Genomic DNA, 15,633 nt, shown 5'->3' with positions numbered 1-15,633 from the left:
GTAAGACTGAGGGAGATACAAGGGTTTTTGTCAGCTATTGTCAACTTTCTGCCAGAAAAATAAGGCGCTCTGGAGAAGGGAAACATTTCTTATTAACTCTAAGGATGTACATGGGATACAAAATGCTAAATGTTAACCTTTGTGTTTGTCCTGGTGCTCTCCCATCCTTGCAAACTAGCCAGGAGCACCTGATAAGCAGCAGCTTTGCTCCGCAAGCTTTGATATCGCAGCAGCTGCGGTGTCTCATTCTTTAAGAGATATTTTGGCCTTGGTAATGTGGATGTGGGGTGACAGACTGCATCTCTCTGTGCTTCCCTGGCTTGACAGCAGCCGGGGTTCATATGCTCTCTGGGAATGGCAAGGGCTCTTCATGGGAGAGCATAGCAGGGAGTGGCTGTCCAGCATCATATGTGGTGGGATCCTAAATTGACTTCAGTCCTGTGTAGCTTACCTGTCTTTCAAGAGCCTTCATTACTTGTCACCCAGTTTCTGTGACCTGTCCCATGGAGGGGCTGCTTACTTTCAGCTGCAAACACACTTAAATTTATTTTAACTGTTGAAGGACACTTCATTTCCTCTGGAGACTTTTAAACTATGTATTCAAGGTTTTGCGGTATTGAGCCGTGGTGAGAACTGTTTTTGTGGTTTGCCGCTGCTCTCTTCCCCATACTGTTCTCACAGGGTCCCATTTGCAGCAAGCTTCTCCCTGTTAGGAGGGGGCTGAAGGAAATGGGGTTTTAACTCTTGCAGAGAGGAATTCTTCCTGGTGTGCACAGAAGTTTGCTTTCTTATTTCGACTTCTGTTGAAAGGAAAAACACCTTAACTCACATAAACAGAAGAGAAGGGTTTATCATGGTCTCAGTAGTGCTGCAATTTAAAGTGAGCAGGTAGTTTTTAATCTGCCAACATTATACCTATGTGATTATCTTAACTGGCTATTACACAAAAATAGCAGTAGTTAAAATGAAGCAAATGCTTTCATGTTTATTCTTTGTGAACGAAGTAACCACTTTTTAAAGCTTGATCGATTCCTGGATTATTCTTCAGGGATTTCTGTCTCTGTCAGTTCTAGCCTTTGTGCATCTTATTTGCTTTTCTACATACACTTACTCTGAATTAAAACTGTTTAAAAGGAGATGACGCAAAAAGAGTCTTTAGCCTCTTATAACTCTTGTATTAACAAAGTATTACGTTTGTTGAACAGGGAGTGTCACTAGCAGTGTAGAGCAGAGATACAGATGCAATTTGGTCTCATTGCACCCTGGTGTTGGGATACGGGGCGTCTCACTATGCCGCTGCTACAGCCTTTGGAAAATGTCTCTCGGGTGTGACTCTCTCAGCCAGGCGCACGTGGCACAGGTGGAGGGATGCAGGGTTACCAGGGGCTTGGGGAGAAGTTGTGGGGTGCTCAAGGATGTGGGTGAAACAGGAAGCAGGAGGTAACACCTCAATTTTTCTAAGAAGTAAATCCAACTTGGAGCCCAGGGGAAGGGAGGTGATGCCTCAATGAGATGGAAGAAAAGGATTAGGCTTGCCCAAAAGTAAACTTGAGCTCTGTAGATCCTAAACAGAATAACCGAAGGGGGCACTTCACTAATTTTGTGCTGTTACCTTTTTTTTAATTTTCCTTCCTCTTTCTCCTCCACAGTTGCTCTTGGTCGTAATCAGCCCTTGAAAAAAGAGAAACCAAAATGGAAAAGCGATTACCCCATGACAGACGGACAGTTGCGCAGTAAGAGAGACGAGTTTTGGGACACAGCACCAGCTTTTGAAGGTCGCAAGGAGATTTGGGATGCCCTCAAGGCTGCTGCACATGCTTTCGAAAGCAATGATCACGAACTGGCACAAGCAATCATTGATGGTGCAAATATAACACTACCACATGGTAGGTTCATCTAAGATGGATGTGGCCTAAATGTAACAGTAGGTTAAGGCAAATTTTTTTTTTACCTGAAAATTAATTGAAACAGTATGCAATAGTTTTAAATACCTGTATTTCACTATGCACAATGTCTTCCTATTTGGCATTTCAAAGCAAAATTACATTAGTATGTAGAGGGACCAAGAAAAGCTACCTTTCTATCGTTACCTAAATTTGAATGTATGATCAGGTACATGGTGTAATACAAAATTTAAGAGTCTGATCTCTGCAGGCAACACTTGAGACTTTCTGTAATATCTTGAAACATCTGCATGCTCGCAGGTACAGTTCTCTTAAATTTTTTTCCAGCCTCCCTTTGTGAGGGGGTAGATTAATTTTTCCCTCTGCTCTTACAGGTTTCTTTGGCACTTGAATTATTTTGGGGTTTTTCTTAATCTGTTTTCTGAAGAGTATGAAAATCTTTCCCAAAAACTTGGTGCTGGCAATCAGCTGTAAGATCTTGTACAAGATAAACTGTAAGCACTTATTTCAGGTGCTTTACTTTTGACTCTGTTCTGAATTCTAATTTTTTTCAAGCTCGGTTCTCCTGCATTGCACCCTCTGAAATTAATCACTCCCCGTTATTGCCAATAGGCATGCGGTTCAAGTTCTGTACTTAAGGAAAAAAAACATGTAATGTATTTGTAGCTTCAGTGACCTGAAAGAATCGAGATTGAAATTATATTAAAAAAAAAGCACACACCAAAAACCAAACCCCAAACAAAAAAGCAAAACCAAAACAAATCACAGCCAAAACAGCCCCCCACACACACAAAAAAACCCCCCAACCCATTACCAATGAATAACAAAACACACTGAACTGAAGCAGGCGTGTGTTCTGGTTAGGCTTTGGTTGGTGTCCTCTCTTCCAGAAGGGGCATGAAGAGGCTTGCACCAAATAATGAACTTGTTCCAGACACGTAGAGCTAAATGCTGTATAAAAGATACATGTGCTGATTAGGGTCTCCTGGGAAGAAAAAAAGGATGATGTGGAAGGATGTGTACCTTGCTTTCTGGGGTAACTAGTCTTCATAAGATTGACTACTCATATTACCTTGTTTTTTTTATTGGTGGTGTTTAGGACCTCAGTTTCCTTAAAAAGTCATAATTGATCATGTATTTAGTTTGGAAGGGGTGAATCTGGGGATCTGTCTTTTCCTGTACTAAAGTGTGAAACATTACTAGTTGTTATGGCTCAGCATGTTTTCTGCTCTCCTGTTCAGCACTCAGGATCTCTGCAGCATTGCTGAGAGGTAGAAACTTCCAGTGCTGCAACACAGCCTGGCTTTTCCATAATTCATGGGCGATCTTTTGTGGTTTTCCAGATCAGTGTTTGTTTTCAACGAGGTTTGTGTTTTGCTGGTTTGCTGAAAATATCCCAGAAGAAGCTGGGTGTTTAGGCAGCTTTTGAGCTGGAGAGAATTGTATAGGTGAGAGGGGTCTGGCAAAATTGCTAACAGAAGTTACTGATAAAATTTTAAGTCCCCATTCACATAAATGGAAATAATATCCCTGAGGTTGAATATTTGCAGACCAAAGGTAGTTGCTATAACAAAAATAGTAGAGGCCAGGAAAACTCAATGTTATGTACGAGGCAGGTTTAACAAACTGTATATTACCTTCTGCTGCTGTCTCCTACTGCTTATATGAGTTGCTCTCCAGATCAGACTTTAGCTTAGGGTAAAGAATTGTCTCTTACTGTGTGAATGCTTGCTCTCTGCAGTGAGGGTCTGAGTCTGCTTGTGACCATACACAGAAGGCTGATAGAAACATAATTCTTTTAATAAATGAAAATTTGAATCACAGGCATGCTTTTGTAGTGAGAGGGATATTATTTGTATAATGTGGTTATGGAATTTGACATGACCCCAGTAATGAGCTATTTTGACAATGTGAGATTATGTATTCAGTTTAAATGTTGCACAAGCATACATATGAACACCACTTACAGGGAAAATGTTAAATTACGGCATCAGATCATGCAAAGAAGCCCTTTGATATGTTAGGTCTCTGCTTCCTCTTGTTAGAGTGGCATTACAACTTGTAATTGTGGAAGTGGATTTTATTCAGGTGGGAATGTTTAAGTCTGCTTGGAAGAATGTGTTCTGAGATGGAGTCGCTTGTGTTTCTGTGTGCCTCTCTTATGAGAAGAGAGGATGGCTGATGTATAGTTTCAACATTCCCAAATTTTGAAAATAGCATTTCTTAGTTTTTTTAATAACTGCTTATTAAGCTGAGACAGAGTTTAAAGCTTTAAGTCCCAGCAGTTTCTGGTTGCAAGCAAAAATCTGAAACTGGGCGGATAACTTGCATTTCTTCTCTTTGGGCAGTCTGAGGAATGTAGGATGGATGGTGTGCCCTGGAAGTTAGCCCTTTTAATGGCGTTGAATGTAACACTTAAGGGGGAAGAAGTATGTGAACTCTTAAATTTTACTTTTGAGCAGACAACTTGCTTGGGGTCCTGCCTAATACTGGCAGACTGTAATCTGCTTTCTAAGGCCCACATGCAGAATATTCAGAATATTTCAGAAATAAGTCAGGAATCAAACTTACATCAGAGGCTCTGTTGCCCAAGCCAGGCCTGGCCTGATGCCGGATTCCCAATACAGAGAATATTTGAATATTCAGGATCTCGAGTTTAGTAGTAATTTTTGTACTCAGAAAATTGCTTTGCTTGCTTTTTGTGCAACTTTCTGCTGGTGACACTTGTCTTGTGCATCAGCTGCTTGCATAGTTCTCTGCAATGTGACCTTTCCACTACAGAGAAAGCTACTTCTTTTAGAAATTCAAGTATTTGTTAGTCATCAAGCACTGTTAGTGTCATGTATGAATAGGTTATGAATAAAAGCCTTCTGTTTACGGGCTCTGTAATGCCTGTTATCAGCAAACTTAGCTTATCTCCAGGCAGGTAAAACAAACTGTCCTTGTTCTGAGTGACACCAAAAACCTCAATGTTTTTGTTTACAAAAACTCACTTTGTGCAAAATTTAAAAAGAAGGGAAAATAGCTGCTGAGAAATCCAGCTCCTGCATATGCATTAAGTACCCAGTCCTGTGCTTACCTGACTTACACAGGTAAATCTAAGTGATAGTGTAACTGCTGAGCAATGCTGCGACCCACATGGGTGGTCTGTCCTTGAACCCTGTCCTGGGCTCTGCATGGCAGGGGACCTGTGTCACCTCTGAAAGTTCTTTTTTTATTTAATACCCTTTTATTAGTCCATAGAAGTTTACCTGGCCAGGCAGCAAATACACATCCAGTTGGCTGTCTTCTGTAACAGAATTAGGAGGAGACTTAAAATGCTTGCAGAGTCTCCTGAAATAACACCTAAATGCCTATATTCAGTTTTGTCCTCTGGTGCACCAGGAGCCCTGGTAGAAACGACTAGGGAGTGCCAGCATGCCTCCCTGGAGTTTAGGCTCGCTTTCTTCAAATGGGAGGAAAAGGGAAAACTTGCTACTCAGGCCGTGCATGAAAAGACTTTGTATTTCCCCAAAGAAAGCAATCATTTAGGAAGATGACATGTAGAAGTCAAGACAAGACTTCCACCCCCCCAAGTAAATAGACAAAGTAGCTCTGGCATTTTCATGCATGAAAACTTGTATTTGTGATGGGACAGACAAGGGTGGAACATTCTTCCTTTGATTTCTTAGCTCACCAAAGAATCTTGATTCCTAAGGAAAATCAACATCAGCTAAAGGAATTTATCTTAACTCTTGAAAAAATCTTTAATTTTTTCCTCTCCCAAAGGATAGGTCTTCTGCAAAATGATTCAATACTATGAGACTATGGCATTTCCTCTAATTTCTGTGTGCATAACTGAGGCTTAAAAATATTAAACCAAACCCATACATCTCCATTTGAACTGTACCTGTCCAGTAAGCATGTTGTAAGTAATACAGGTTTGAATACATATACAAAATTAAAGCTTGTGGGAAGAAGGGGCTGGGGGTGTGTAGGACTGACCAAGGTTTGCAGGTACAACTTCTGGCCTAGCAGATGTTGCAAAAATTAAATTGGTTTTTATTCCAGTAACCTATAGGAAAGCGAGGGGAAAAAAACCCAAACCATCTCTACTTAACACTGTGTTTTTAGCCAGATATTTAACTTGTCTAACTGTGTGAGAGAGAACTCTAACCAATATAAATTTTCTAATGGATGCCTTTTGCTGTCTTCTATGGTTAAAAATAGCACATAAGAAGTATTAAATAAATAAGCTTGTGGGGCGGGCTTAGCACTTCTCATCTATCTTGGGTGCCTCTGTGGGACGTATTTAAAAATAGAAAGAATGTTATCGCCAATTTATACTCTTTTTTTCTGATGTCTTAAAGTAGCACATCCTCAATATTTTATTAATGAGTCCATATAAATTTAATGAGGAACACTTTCACATGCTTCTCAGCTATCAAAAAGGAAATGTTGGAGTGTGTAGTGTTTTATTAGGGTCTGCACCAAATGTTAGTGTTGAGCTGAACTTGTCCTGAAAGTAGTTAACATTAATTAGAATCTGTCTGGGGTTAAGTGGAGTTTTTAAATTTCAGAATGGATACCTATCTGCAGCAGCATGGTTACCAGTATACTGGATTTAATTCCTTTAATACTATTTGAATTATAAAAGCACCTCTCTAAGCCCAGTGGCTTTGTGCTTGGGAGCAGTCAGCTTCTCTGTGCCTTAAAAATATAGCTCCTGTAGCTCACAGCATGCTTTTTCCCTGAGCAGTCTTGCAGTGCTGGCTCTTTGTGTGCAAGCAGAACTGTCACATTTGCTGTGTGTAACTCCTGAGATCGTGAAAAAGTGGGGATGTGAGTATTTAACTTAAATGCTGGGGAACAGTAGATGAAATTACTGAAATGTTCTTGCCACTGAATAGAGCATTTTCTCTCCCTTTGGGTGAAATTTTCAACAGAAAACCATTTTAAAAAATCAAAACTAAAAAAAACCCCAAAGCCAACAGCAGTGGTGTAGAGGAAAGCATGCTTCACCTCTGCTGTCTAACTCAACCCAGTCCAAACACAAATTTCTAATTCCAGCAAAACTTTTTTCCTTGTTGAGCTATAACTATGCATCATACTGTGATATTTGTGGCTTTTGGGCCTGATGGTTCCCTACACTAAAGAGCAGCTTTTAATGGCTGTGCCTGCAGTCCTGCATCCCTCTGTGCACTGCCTCCTCTTCATGTGCACTGGAGTTTTGGAGACTGCTGTCTGGAAGGACATTACATCACTTCAAGTACCTGCATTCCTTTAGTACTCAGCTGTGTCTTGGTGCAGTACTGTGGTTCAACAGACCATCAGGATACACGTGCACCTTACTGAGCAGGTTGGGATTGGTTTTTTAGTACTTAGCCAGTACTGTGTGAGCACTTATTAGTTACACTCGATAAAGCTGTGTTGAAAACTCCATTTTTATTTGTAAATGAAGACTTTTCTGCTGTTGCTCAAGACCTGGGGAATGCAAGGGGAAGGGGAGAGAGGGTAATAGCTAAAGCTGATCAAATAGTATGATTTAGGGTAAATGGGAGAGCAGCCCATAGCACAGGTGCATTTGGCAAGACGTCAGTGTTGCTTTAATGTTGATTGCATTCATTGTGCAAGAAGTCCCAAGGAGATTTTTATACTGCTTAGGTAACTCACTGGGAGTGTTGGAAGACTTCTGCTCCTTGCTGCAGCTGGTATTTCACCTTTTCTTGTTGGCCTCGAAGTAAATCAGGAGAATTATTGAAGCTTTTTTGGAAATGAAAGCTGTGTCTGCTCAGAAGTGTTGGTCTGGCACGCAGGTTACTGATGGTAGGCATCAGTGTGCTTTGTTACCTAGCACTGATGGATTGTTTATGTTACCTTTATGAGAATGATGTTCTGTTAACTTCTTTCAGTGGATGGTATTACCTTGTTTCCATTCTTACTGAGCTTGTTCTGCTGTTCGGGGAAATCTCAGGCTGGCAGGTTTTCCCTTGCTGTAGCTTCTTTTCTGCAATAGTTCTATGAAAAGTTTACATAGCAAGATCATGCTGGTGCAAGAAATACAGGATTTGCCTAAAGCAGTTGTCTCCGGTGGTTGAGACTGGACGGGCAACACAGTCTCTACTGGGTGGTAGGGACAAACCATAACCAGAATATCATTTTCTTCTTCCTTGCAGGGCTGAGGAACACAATAATGACGGGAAAGCTGAGCAGTATATATTCATCTCAACCAGCCCAATCCTTGCTCACAGGGGGAGAGGAGGGTGTACAGACCCGCTTTGTACAGCAAAACCGCCTGAGGTTGCAGATGACTTGGAGTGAGGGAAGGGAGGAGTGATCACAGTAGCTTATTTTGTAGAAACAGTAACTAAGGATGAAAATAGCATTCAATGCTTTTACTGAAAAGAAACCAGACAGTTCTCTGTCCTGGAGAGGGAAAGTTAGCACCCAAGTGCCAGCAATCCTTTTAAGGCTGTATTAGCCATTAGTAGCCGTGTCACTTCATATTAATTTAATAAACTATTGTATATTACAGGCATATGAACTGGTTTGTATTAAAGCCAGATCCTGTATCAGAAGAGGATTTCTTTATGCTATCCAGGAGTGAAATCATACTTATTTTTTCTAAGTCAAGTTGAAGCATGGTCTCTAATTCAAATGATTAGGTATGAATTTTATTCTGTTGCAGACTTTGTGTATCACCTTTTAGAAAATGCATTTGCTGTGGTGTTTTTACCTATTAAACGGGAATATCTGCCAAACCCTGTTCCTTCATGAATGCTAAGACTCTTCATGCTGCATGGCTGACCTTTATTAACATCCAAGAGGTGCTGCATGTGAATGCCAGTGGCGGGATGTTACTGTAAAAGAGCTTTTGGCAATAGGCCCTGTGTATCCATCTCATAACTGATTTTCCAGGCTTCCAAAACATTAATCTCTAAAAGTGAGCTTCCAAATGTAGATGGGAAAGGAAGCAATGGAAGGTAGTTAACAGGCTCTCGGGAGTTAGTCTTTAGATTTGTACAATAATGTGGAACTGTCTAAACAAAATTATATAGTAGACGTTTAACACTGACCATTTAATATACATCTCGCTTAAAATAAGTAGCTCCAGAAGTGGAATTTTTGCAGTGCTTTTTGTGTGATGGCTATATTGGACTTAACTGTTTTATTGATGAATCTGTGGTTGAGAGAATCTGCAGTAAATTTCACTGTGGCATGTTTAGCATTTTAAATTGAATCTGCTGCTGTAAACTGCTGCCCATTAAGCCGAAAGATCCTTGTGTTTTTTCTCCCACCCTTGACTGCAAGGTACTGTATCCATTGCTTAGCCTTTGCTAGGGGGTTACAGCTGTAGGAATTGCTTTCTCAGTAGCTCATTTGTCTGAAGAGACTTTTTAATTTACATTACAGAAAAAAAATCTTTTGTCAATGAATTACAGCACATTTTTTCTATAATGTGTCTACGCACATGTGAAACGTTGAAATATGTGATTTTTTTTTTGTATGTGGATACAGAATGCTCAGTCAGGTTTTTCTGATGTCTCTTTAAAATGACAGTGAAATGGTATTTTGGTGACTGTGGCTGTCTAATTTTAGATTTCAGCAAAGTTATGAAAATTTTGAGGAGGTCTGACTATCAAAGCATATCTGTCAACATGATAAGCAGTAGTACGGAGATGAGCTTGCAGGCCATAAAAGTTAAGGAAACTCCTGCAAGGCGGTGGGGAAGACCAACTCATATTCAAAAACCATTTCATGGAGCAACTTTGTGCATGCTCCATTTGCCCTATCTGTCCTCAGAAAGTACCTGCTGCTGCTGAGAAATCTCTGAAATGCTCTGGCTGTTTCACTTCTGCTCAGGCACAGTAATTGCTTTTTGTAGGAAGACGTCGTCTAAATTAGGATCTTCAACCAGTGGCCTCCAGGCTGTGAGCTCCCTGCTCGGACACAGAATTCACCTTGCTTCCTGGTGGCTGCTTGGAGACAGCCAGCAGGGTGGCAGCTTCTCTTCCTCTGCTATCTCTTGCCTCCATGCCGCTCAGCATTTTCTCTGTCCGTTGTTGAGCTGTCATGCCTGGAAAGATGACTTATTGCTCTTGGGAAATGCCTTTTTCCTGGGAGGCATACATCTATGCAGTGCTGGGGAAAGACAGATAAACTGCTGCCCTGCTACATGAGCAAAGTTCTTATAAATGTTACACTCAAACCAAGAAAGGTCCCTTTGCTCTGTAGTTATCACAGTTGAAGATTGGCCAGATACTTAGAAGGTCTAGTAAGTTGTCTGGTAAAAGGAAGAGAATTGTTTCATTTTTAGGCCTTGATCCATGTGAAATTTAAAAAGACAAAAGTCAATTATTACACCAATTACTTCAACTTTTACTGTCCTTTGGAAAAGGAATTGAGGATTCAAAATGTAGATGCAAACTGCAAAATGTTTAAATCTTTTTCTAAAGCCTTGCTTCACGTTCTCTTTTACCGCTTTCTGTCATTTGGTTTAGCAGCGCTGTCAAGTCTGTAAAGCCTCATCACATGACTGTTGCACAATTGGCAGCTTTAGCTGCATTTTTCTTTTTAAACTTGGAACTTCAAGGAGGAGATATTAAATTTGTAAATATAAGTGAGAAAACAGCTCTTCCTGGCTGAAAACACAGCACATTATTTCAATTCCTGGATGCTTAATCCACTTATTAACCTTCACACTGAAAAAGAACAGGTTTGTTGCATTGATTTATAGACTATAGCGCAGTAGAAACATCTTTTTTTCATAGTAACCACTTCAGAGCTGGGAGTTGAAAGCTTTGGAGAAACCTTTGGTTTGATTTTTAAGTTTAAGTGGAGTTTGAATGCTTACGCACTTGAGTATGTTCCCCGTTTCCCTTTTGAGAGCCTTCTACAAGAGAGGGGCAGGGAGTTAATGTGAATAACCCCATGCTGCATTGACCTGAAGTCTCACAGCCAGCTGTTTTTGCTCTTCAGTGGTGTTTTCTTCTGTCTTTGCTCCAGTTTTTACTCTGAAAGGACCCATGCAAAGCAGAGTGTTACTGTGAAGGTGCCCATAAAGCACAAAATAAACCGAGGAAGAGAAACCCTTGGTTTTGTGTGAAGTGGTGTGAAAGATTGCTTTCCGAAGCAGCAAAGCTAGCTGTTGCTGGTTTCTTTCATTTGATACAATTCCTTCAATTGTTTTTGCTTGAGTCAGAGGAGTGATGCAAGGGAGCAAGGAGGCAGTGCTGTACAGCAAGATGGGGCTGCTGCTTTCCCCTTCTTTAGAGCTGGTGACACTTTGGAGGGAAGAGCATGCATCCTAGCAGGGAAAGTACTGAGAGCTAATGACTTTGCCGGGGTGTGTGGGTGTGTTCAGCATTTCTTTCAGGTATGAGAGGCAGTTTGGAAGAAGGCAGAATGTACATTCTCAATTTGAGAGAGTAGTGGTAAAGTAGAATTGCCTTCTCAATGTTGACCAGGGCTGCGGACCCTGAAGACTTCAAGCTGTGGAGCAAGACTAAGCAGGTTGCCCGCTTCCCTTTACACAACCTCCTTGTTCCCCCTGGACATCTCTGGGGCCGCAGGATGCTGAACAGGGTCAGCATACATCTTTGGGTTTAAAATGTCCTTTGTCACTACTTTGGGTTGCTTTTGATGTTCATCAATTCTCCTGTCTAGTTTATAAGACAGCTGCACCTATAGCAGGGTGCTTTGAGTATTGCAGCAGCAGGAACAAGTGTGAGCTGGGAGTCGGGCAACTGCTACAATAGTTTTGCTGCTCAGAAAAAAAATCTGTGCATCCACAGCCTCAGAAGTGGTGGGAAGGGCCTTTACTTTCACAAGCAGTGGCTTGCATGCATTTTAGAAAGAGAAGGGTGTAAAACAGCAGTGATTTTAAAATGCAATGTGCCACAGAGGAACCCTTGTCTACCATGTAATAAAGTGATTCTTAACAGCACCATCGAATGGGTTATTTCTATCCCCTCTGCTGGCAAGTTGTGGGATGGGTGTGACTCCAGGTTTCTGAAAAGCACTGGGGTGTAGCCCCTGTGTCCTGAGAGCACTGTGCTCCACTGGGATGTGGTTAGAAGAAGTGAGAGGTAGAGATTCTTGGAGTATCATCCATTGTTAGGCTGAATTATAACTGTGTGTTTGTATGGTATTTTGCTTCATTAGAGAAATGCTTCTTTTGAAAGTGAGCAGTTCAAGAGATTCCCTGACTGAAAATTAGAGAAATGCCAATAAATTATTTTGTAATTGACAAATTCCATGTGAGAAGGCTGTGTCTGCAGCGCCTACCAGGTGCTGCTCCACAGGGCTGGTGTTCCTTTTGTTCTCAAGGAAGCAAATAACAGCCAGGCTAATGTTTGGCCAATATTCATGTTCTTTCTGCACTGAGCACAGAGTTTTGTGAGTAAAGAATGAGGGGAAATGGCAGTAGCTAATTAATGAGGCAATTAAAGATAATTGTTGGAACTGGGTTAGTGTATCACTACTGGAGGTGCTTTTATTCTAATGGTGCACCCCTTTGTTTTAATTTTTTTTCTGTCCTCTTCAAAATTCCAGATCATTATGTGGTATCTCTTACTCTTTCCTCATATTAGCTTAAAGCTGACATGTGTGGGCCAGTACCCAGACACTGAGGAGTAAATTTATGTATTCACAATGTAAAATGTACCTTGTCTTGCTTTAAAGCAAAGGGCTACTGTGGAAGACAGTGAGGAGACCCATCCCTCTTTGGGAACTGCTTTATTTTCCTACTGTAGCCTTCATTAGTGCTTGTGGCACTGGGACATGTGTGATTCTGCAGCTGCTGGTTTTTTGTTAGGTGTTTTCCATAGGAATGCTGCAAGCTCTCTCTGCCATCTCAGGGGCAGCATGTTGGTGCTAGTGAAGGGCATGTTACGCTGTTTCGCTTCACCAGACTCCTCCTAACCTTGAAACTGAGTCTGTTTTCTCAAAAGCCTCTTCAGTCCAGAGCTATAATTCAGATGATGCTTTCCATCATTTCTGCTGCGAATAATATTTTAAAAATAGATACACAACATCCTTTCTGAGGAATACTGGATTTCCGTGTTTTCTTCAAATGGAGTGTTGAATCAAATCATCAAGATGTAAAGCAGTTGTGGCTGGCTGAAATATTTATATATCTAAGTGCAGGTTAGAAACTATCAACTCTTCAAATAAAAAAGCCACTTATACTTAAGGAAAACAAATGTAGGATATAGCCATTTTTAACTTCTGCTCTTGTTATTTTGAAAGGTATTTTGAGGAGCTTCATCAACATAATTGCCTGGAGTCTCCTCAAGTCTCTTTCTGTGGTAGCATATGCCTGTCTTTTTCCTGCCTTTGGTTTCAATGTGCCTTTTCTGCTGCAGTGAGGACAACTGTACAACACTGTTTTCAGCTGCATCTTTTTTAACCATTAATGTGTGACCAGGAAAGTGCAGCTATCTCCTTTAAGGAAAAAGGATAAAAAAGAAAACCAAACCAAGACTTACTCTACATGATGGCCATTAAATGCTCAAAATAAATCCAGACTCATGGGGAAAGAACATCTCAACTTCTTCTAAGAAGCTGCAGACTGCTTGTTGATCTGCATGTTGCAAATTTTCCAGACAGGAGTATGTCCATCTTAAGTGAAGAATATTCCTTTGGTATCTGATTGTGGTCAGGACATGATGTCTAGTTTATTAGATACTCCACAGCAGTGGATGTTTACTCTCTTATCAGCCACTTACCCAGTTTCACCGCTCTATCTGCTTCATCTACCTTGCTGTCTGCTAGTAAAATGAGAAAAAGAAATATGAAGTGTTTAAAATGAATTCCTCAGAAAATTTTAGTGTGAGCCAACGAGAGTCCCCTAGATGCTGCCTTCTATGTGAAAAGGTGATATTCAGAGGTGGTATTGCTTGCTTCCTTAATTGACGTAGAGCATTTTGCCCCAAAATTGGTGTTCCTGAAGGAGCTGGTGTCCGCATTCAGTAAATGAGGGGCTCAGCCAGACCTTGGGTGTCTCACTTGCTCCTTGCCCATGGATGCACCCTGTTCTTACTCCATGATATTCAGCTGACAGCGGCCAGGACATTAGTTATCTTTTTGTGTTCTGTCTTCAGGTATCTGAATAGCAGGAAGATGGTATCTTTTTTCCAAGACCAAGGCAAGATAGTTAAGATCAGAAATGTCTAAATCTCAGAAGACTTCTCCCTAGTGCAACTTTCTAGGGCCAGATAATGGCTGAGGAGGGTCCCACCTGGGATGTGTTACAGAGAGCTCAGGCAGTATCAGCAGCCCGCAAGCAAGCCAAAAGGTGGTGTTTTTAATACTTAAAAATCTTGCATAATCTCTTTCAATAAATACCTTGGGATGGTAACTTGATGTCATTACAGGGCTTCAGAGAGTGTGTTAAACAACAGATCTACATCTGGAAATAGAGGAGAAAACTCCTGAATGTCTTCAGCACTTAGCAGACTTAGCAGGCTGGTGAGAGTATATTGGAGCACAACAAAAATCATGTGATAGATACTTGCTTCACGTGGAGAAATCCAGATATGCCAATATGGGGGAAAATAATAATTTCTAGGATTTTTTTTTTCCTTAGTACTAGTGTTCCGTGTGATACTACAGCTCGAAAGGGTTAAAACAATAAGGGACTTCTAAATCATAACTTGAAAGAGGCTGAGTTTGAGACCTAGAGCTAGTAGTTGCTTTTTGCTGACAGTTATCACTGAGAAGTGGAACAGGCTTTGATTTTTTTATGGTACTTTTCTAAGGCTAATACAGATCCTGGCACAGAGCAAGCACAAGCAATTTTTGTTTCATAGCCTTACTGCAAAGCAAACTTGCAATAAAATAAAGTGTATGCTTCCATGCATGCTTTGACTGTTATTATACAGAAATAACAAAATCTCAGAACTGCCTTTATTTGTTTCATAGCAATCAAGCAAGTCATAGCTACAGTAAGGCCTTGAATTTTTAACATGTTTGGGCTCTCACGGTCTGTGCAGATCCCCAAAGCCTCTGCTAGGTGCATGTTTAGGGTGTGATGCAGCTCTGACTAACATGCAATCTTCTATGTTTCTGCTTAATCAATACATTTTTTTTCTTTACTATAAATAAGGTAACTTTGAAGGAACAGCATCTTGGAGAGCACATTACAAGGGATAAAGCAATGCTACAGCCTTCTGTTGCTTCAAATCTTTCCTGTAACCTCCTTTAATTCCCTCTGCCCCCACCTTCTTAAACAGTCTTGTGTTTTGTTTTATTTTACTTTAGGATGTAAGTACTGTAATGTGGGATTGTGTGAGTTTGCCTGACCTCCTTGGAGCCTTTAACATTTTTGCTGGTTTTCCTTGGAGACTGAGCATGCAGATGAATGACTTCCATGCTCATTAATAGGTCTTTGAATGTCAACACAGGCATACAGGCAAGCTTGGGAGCAGCCAAAAAAATGGTACAGGGCAAACTTTTGTCTGTTCATTCTATGCTTTCTTTCTATCCATCCCCAGTTGCATATTGGTAGGTCAAGGGGAGAGCTGTTGTTTAGTCTCAGAAAGTAATTTTCCACATTTTCTCATTGCAAATTGATGTGGGACTTCTCTGTGCTCCTTAAAAGCCAACATTTGCTTTTGTGTTCAGTCTAACAGGTTGTCTCCACTTCTGTATTAGCTGAAGCTGTTAAGTGCTGTCTCAAGCTGAATTTCCACCCATATCCACTTCTAGCTCAGATTAAACTAGGTTTCAAATGTAATTTTGCTGCCCA

The 15,633-nt window shown here is 40.8% G+C and overlaps 1 protein-coding gene across 1 annotated transcript in view; it reads left to right on the top strand.

Moving 5' to 3' along the window:
- The window catches only part of UBTD2 (ubiquitin domain containing 2), a 59,454-nt gene that overhangs the window by 27,856 nt on the left and 15,965 nt on the right, over positions 1–15,633 (top strand). Inside the window, exon 2 of the mRNA XM_064458727.1 lies at positions 1,650–1,886. Within this exon, the coding sequence (XP_064314797.1) occupies positions 1,650–1,886 (237 nt within the window). The remainder of the gene's footprint in view (positions 1–1,649; positions 1,887–15,633) is intronic.

The sequence above is a fragment of the Phalacrocorax carbo genome, chromosome 8, assembly GCF_963921805.1.
Source record: "Phalacrocorax carbo chromosome 8, bPhaCar2.1, whole genome shotgun sequence".
Lineage (NCBI taxonomy): Eukaryota > Metazoa > Chordata > Aves > Suliformes > Phalacrocoracidae > Phalacrocorax > Phalacrocorax carbo.
The sequence above is the reverse complement of the archived record's forward strand: the minus strand, read 5'-3'. Positions and strand labels throughout refer to the sequence as shown.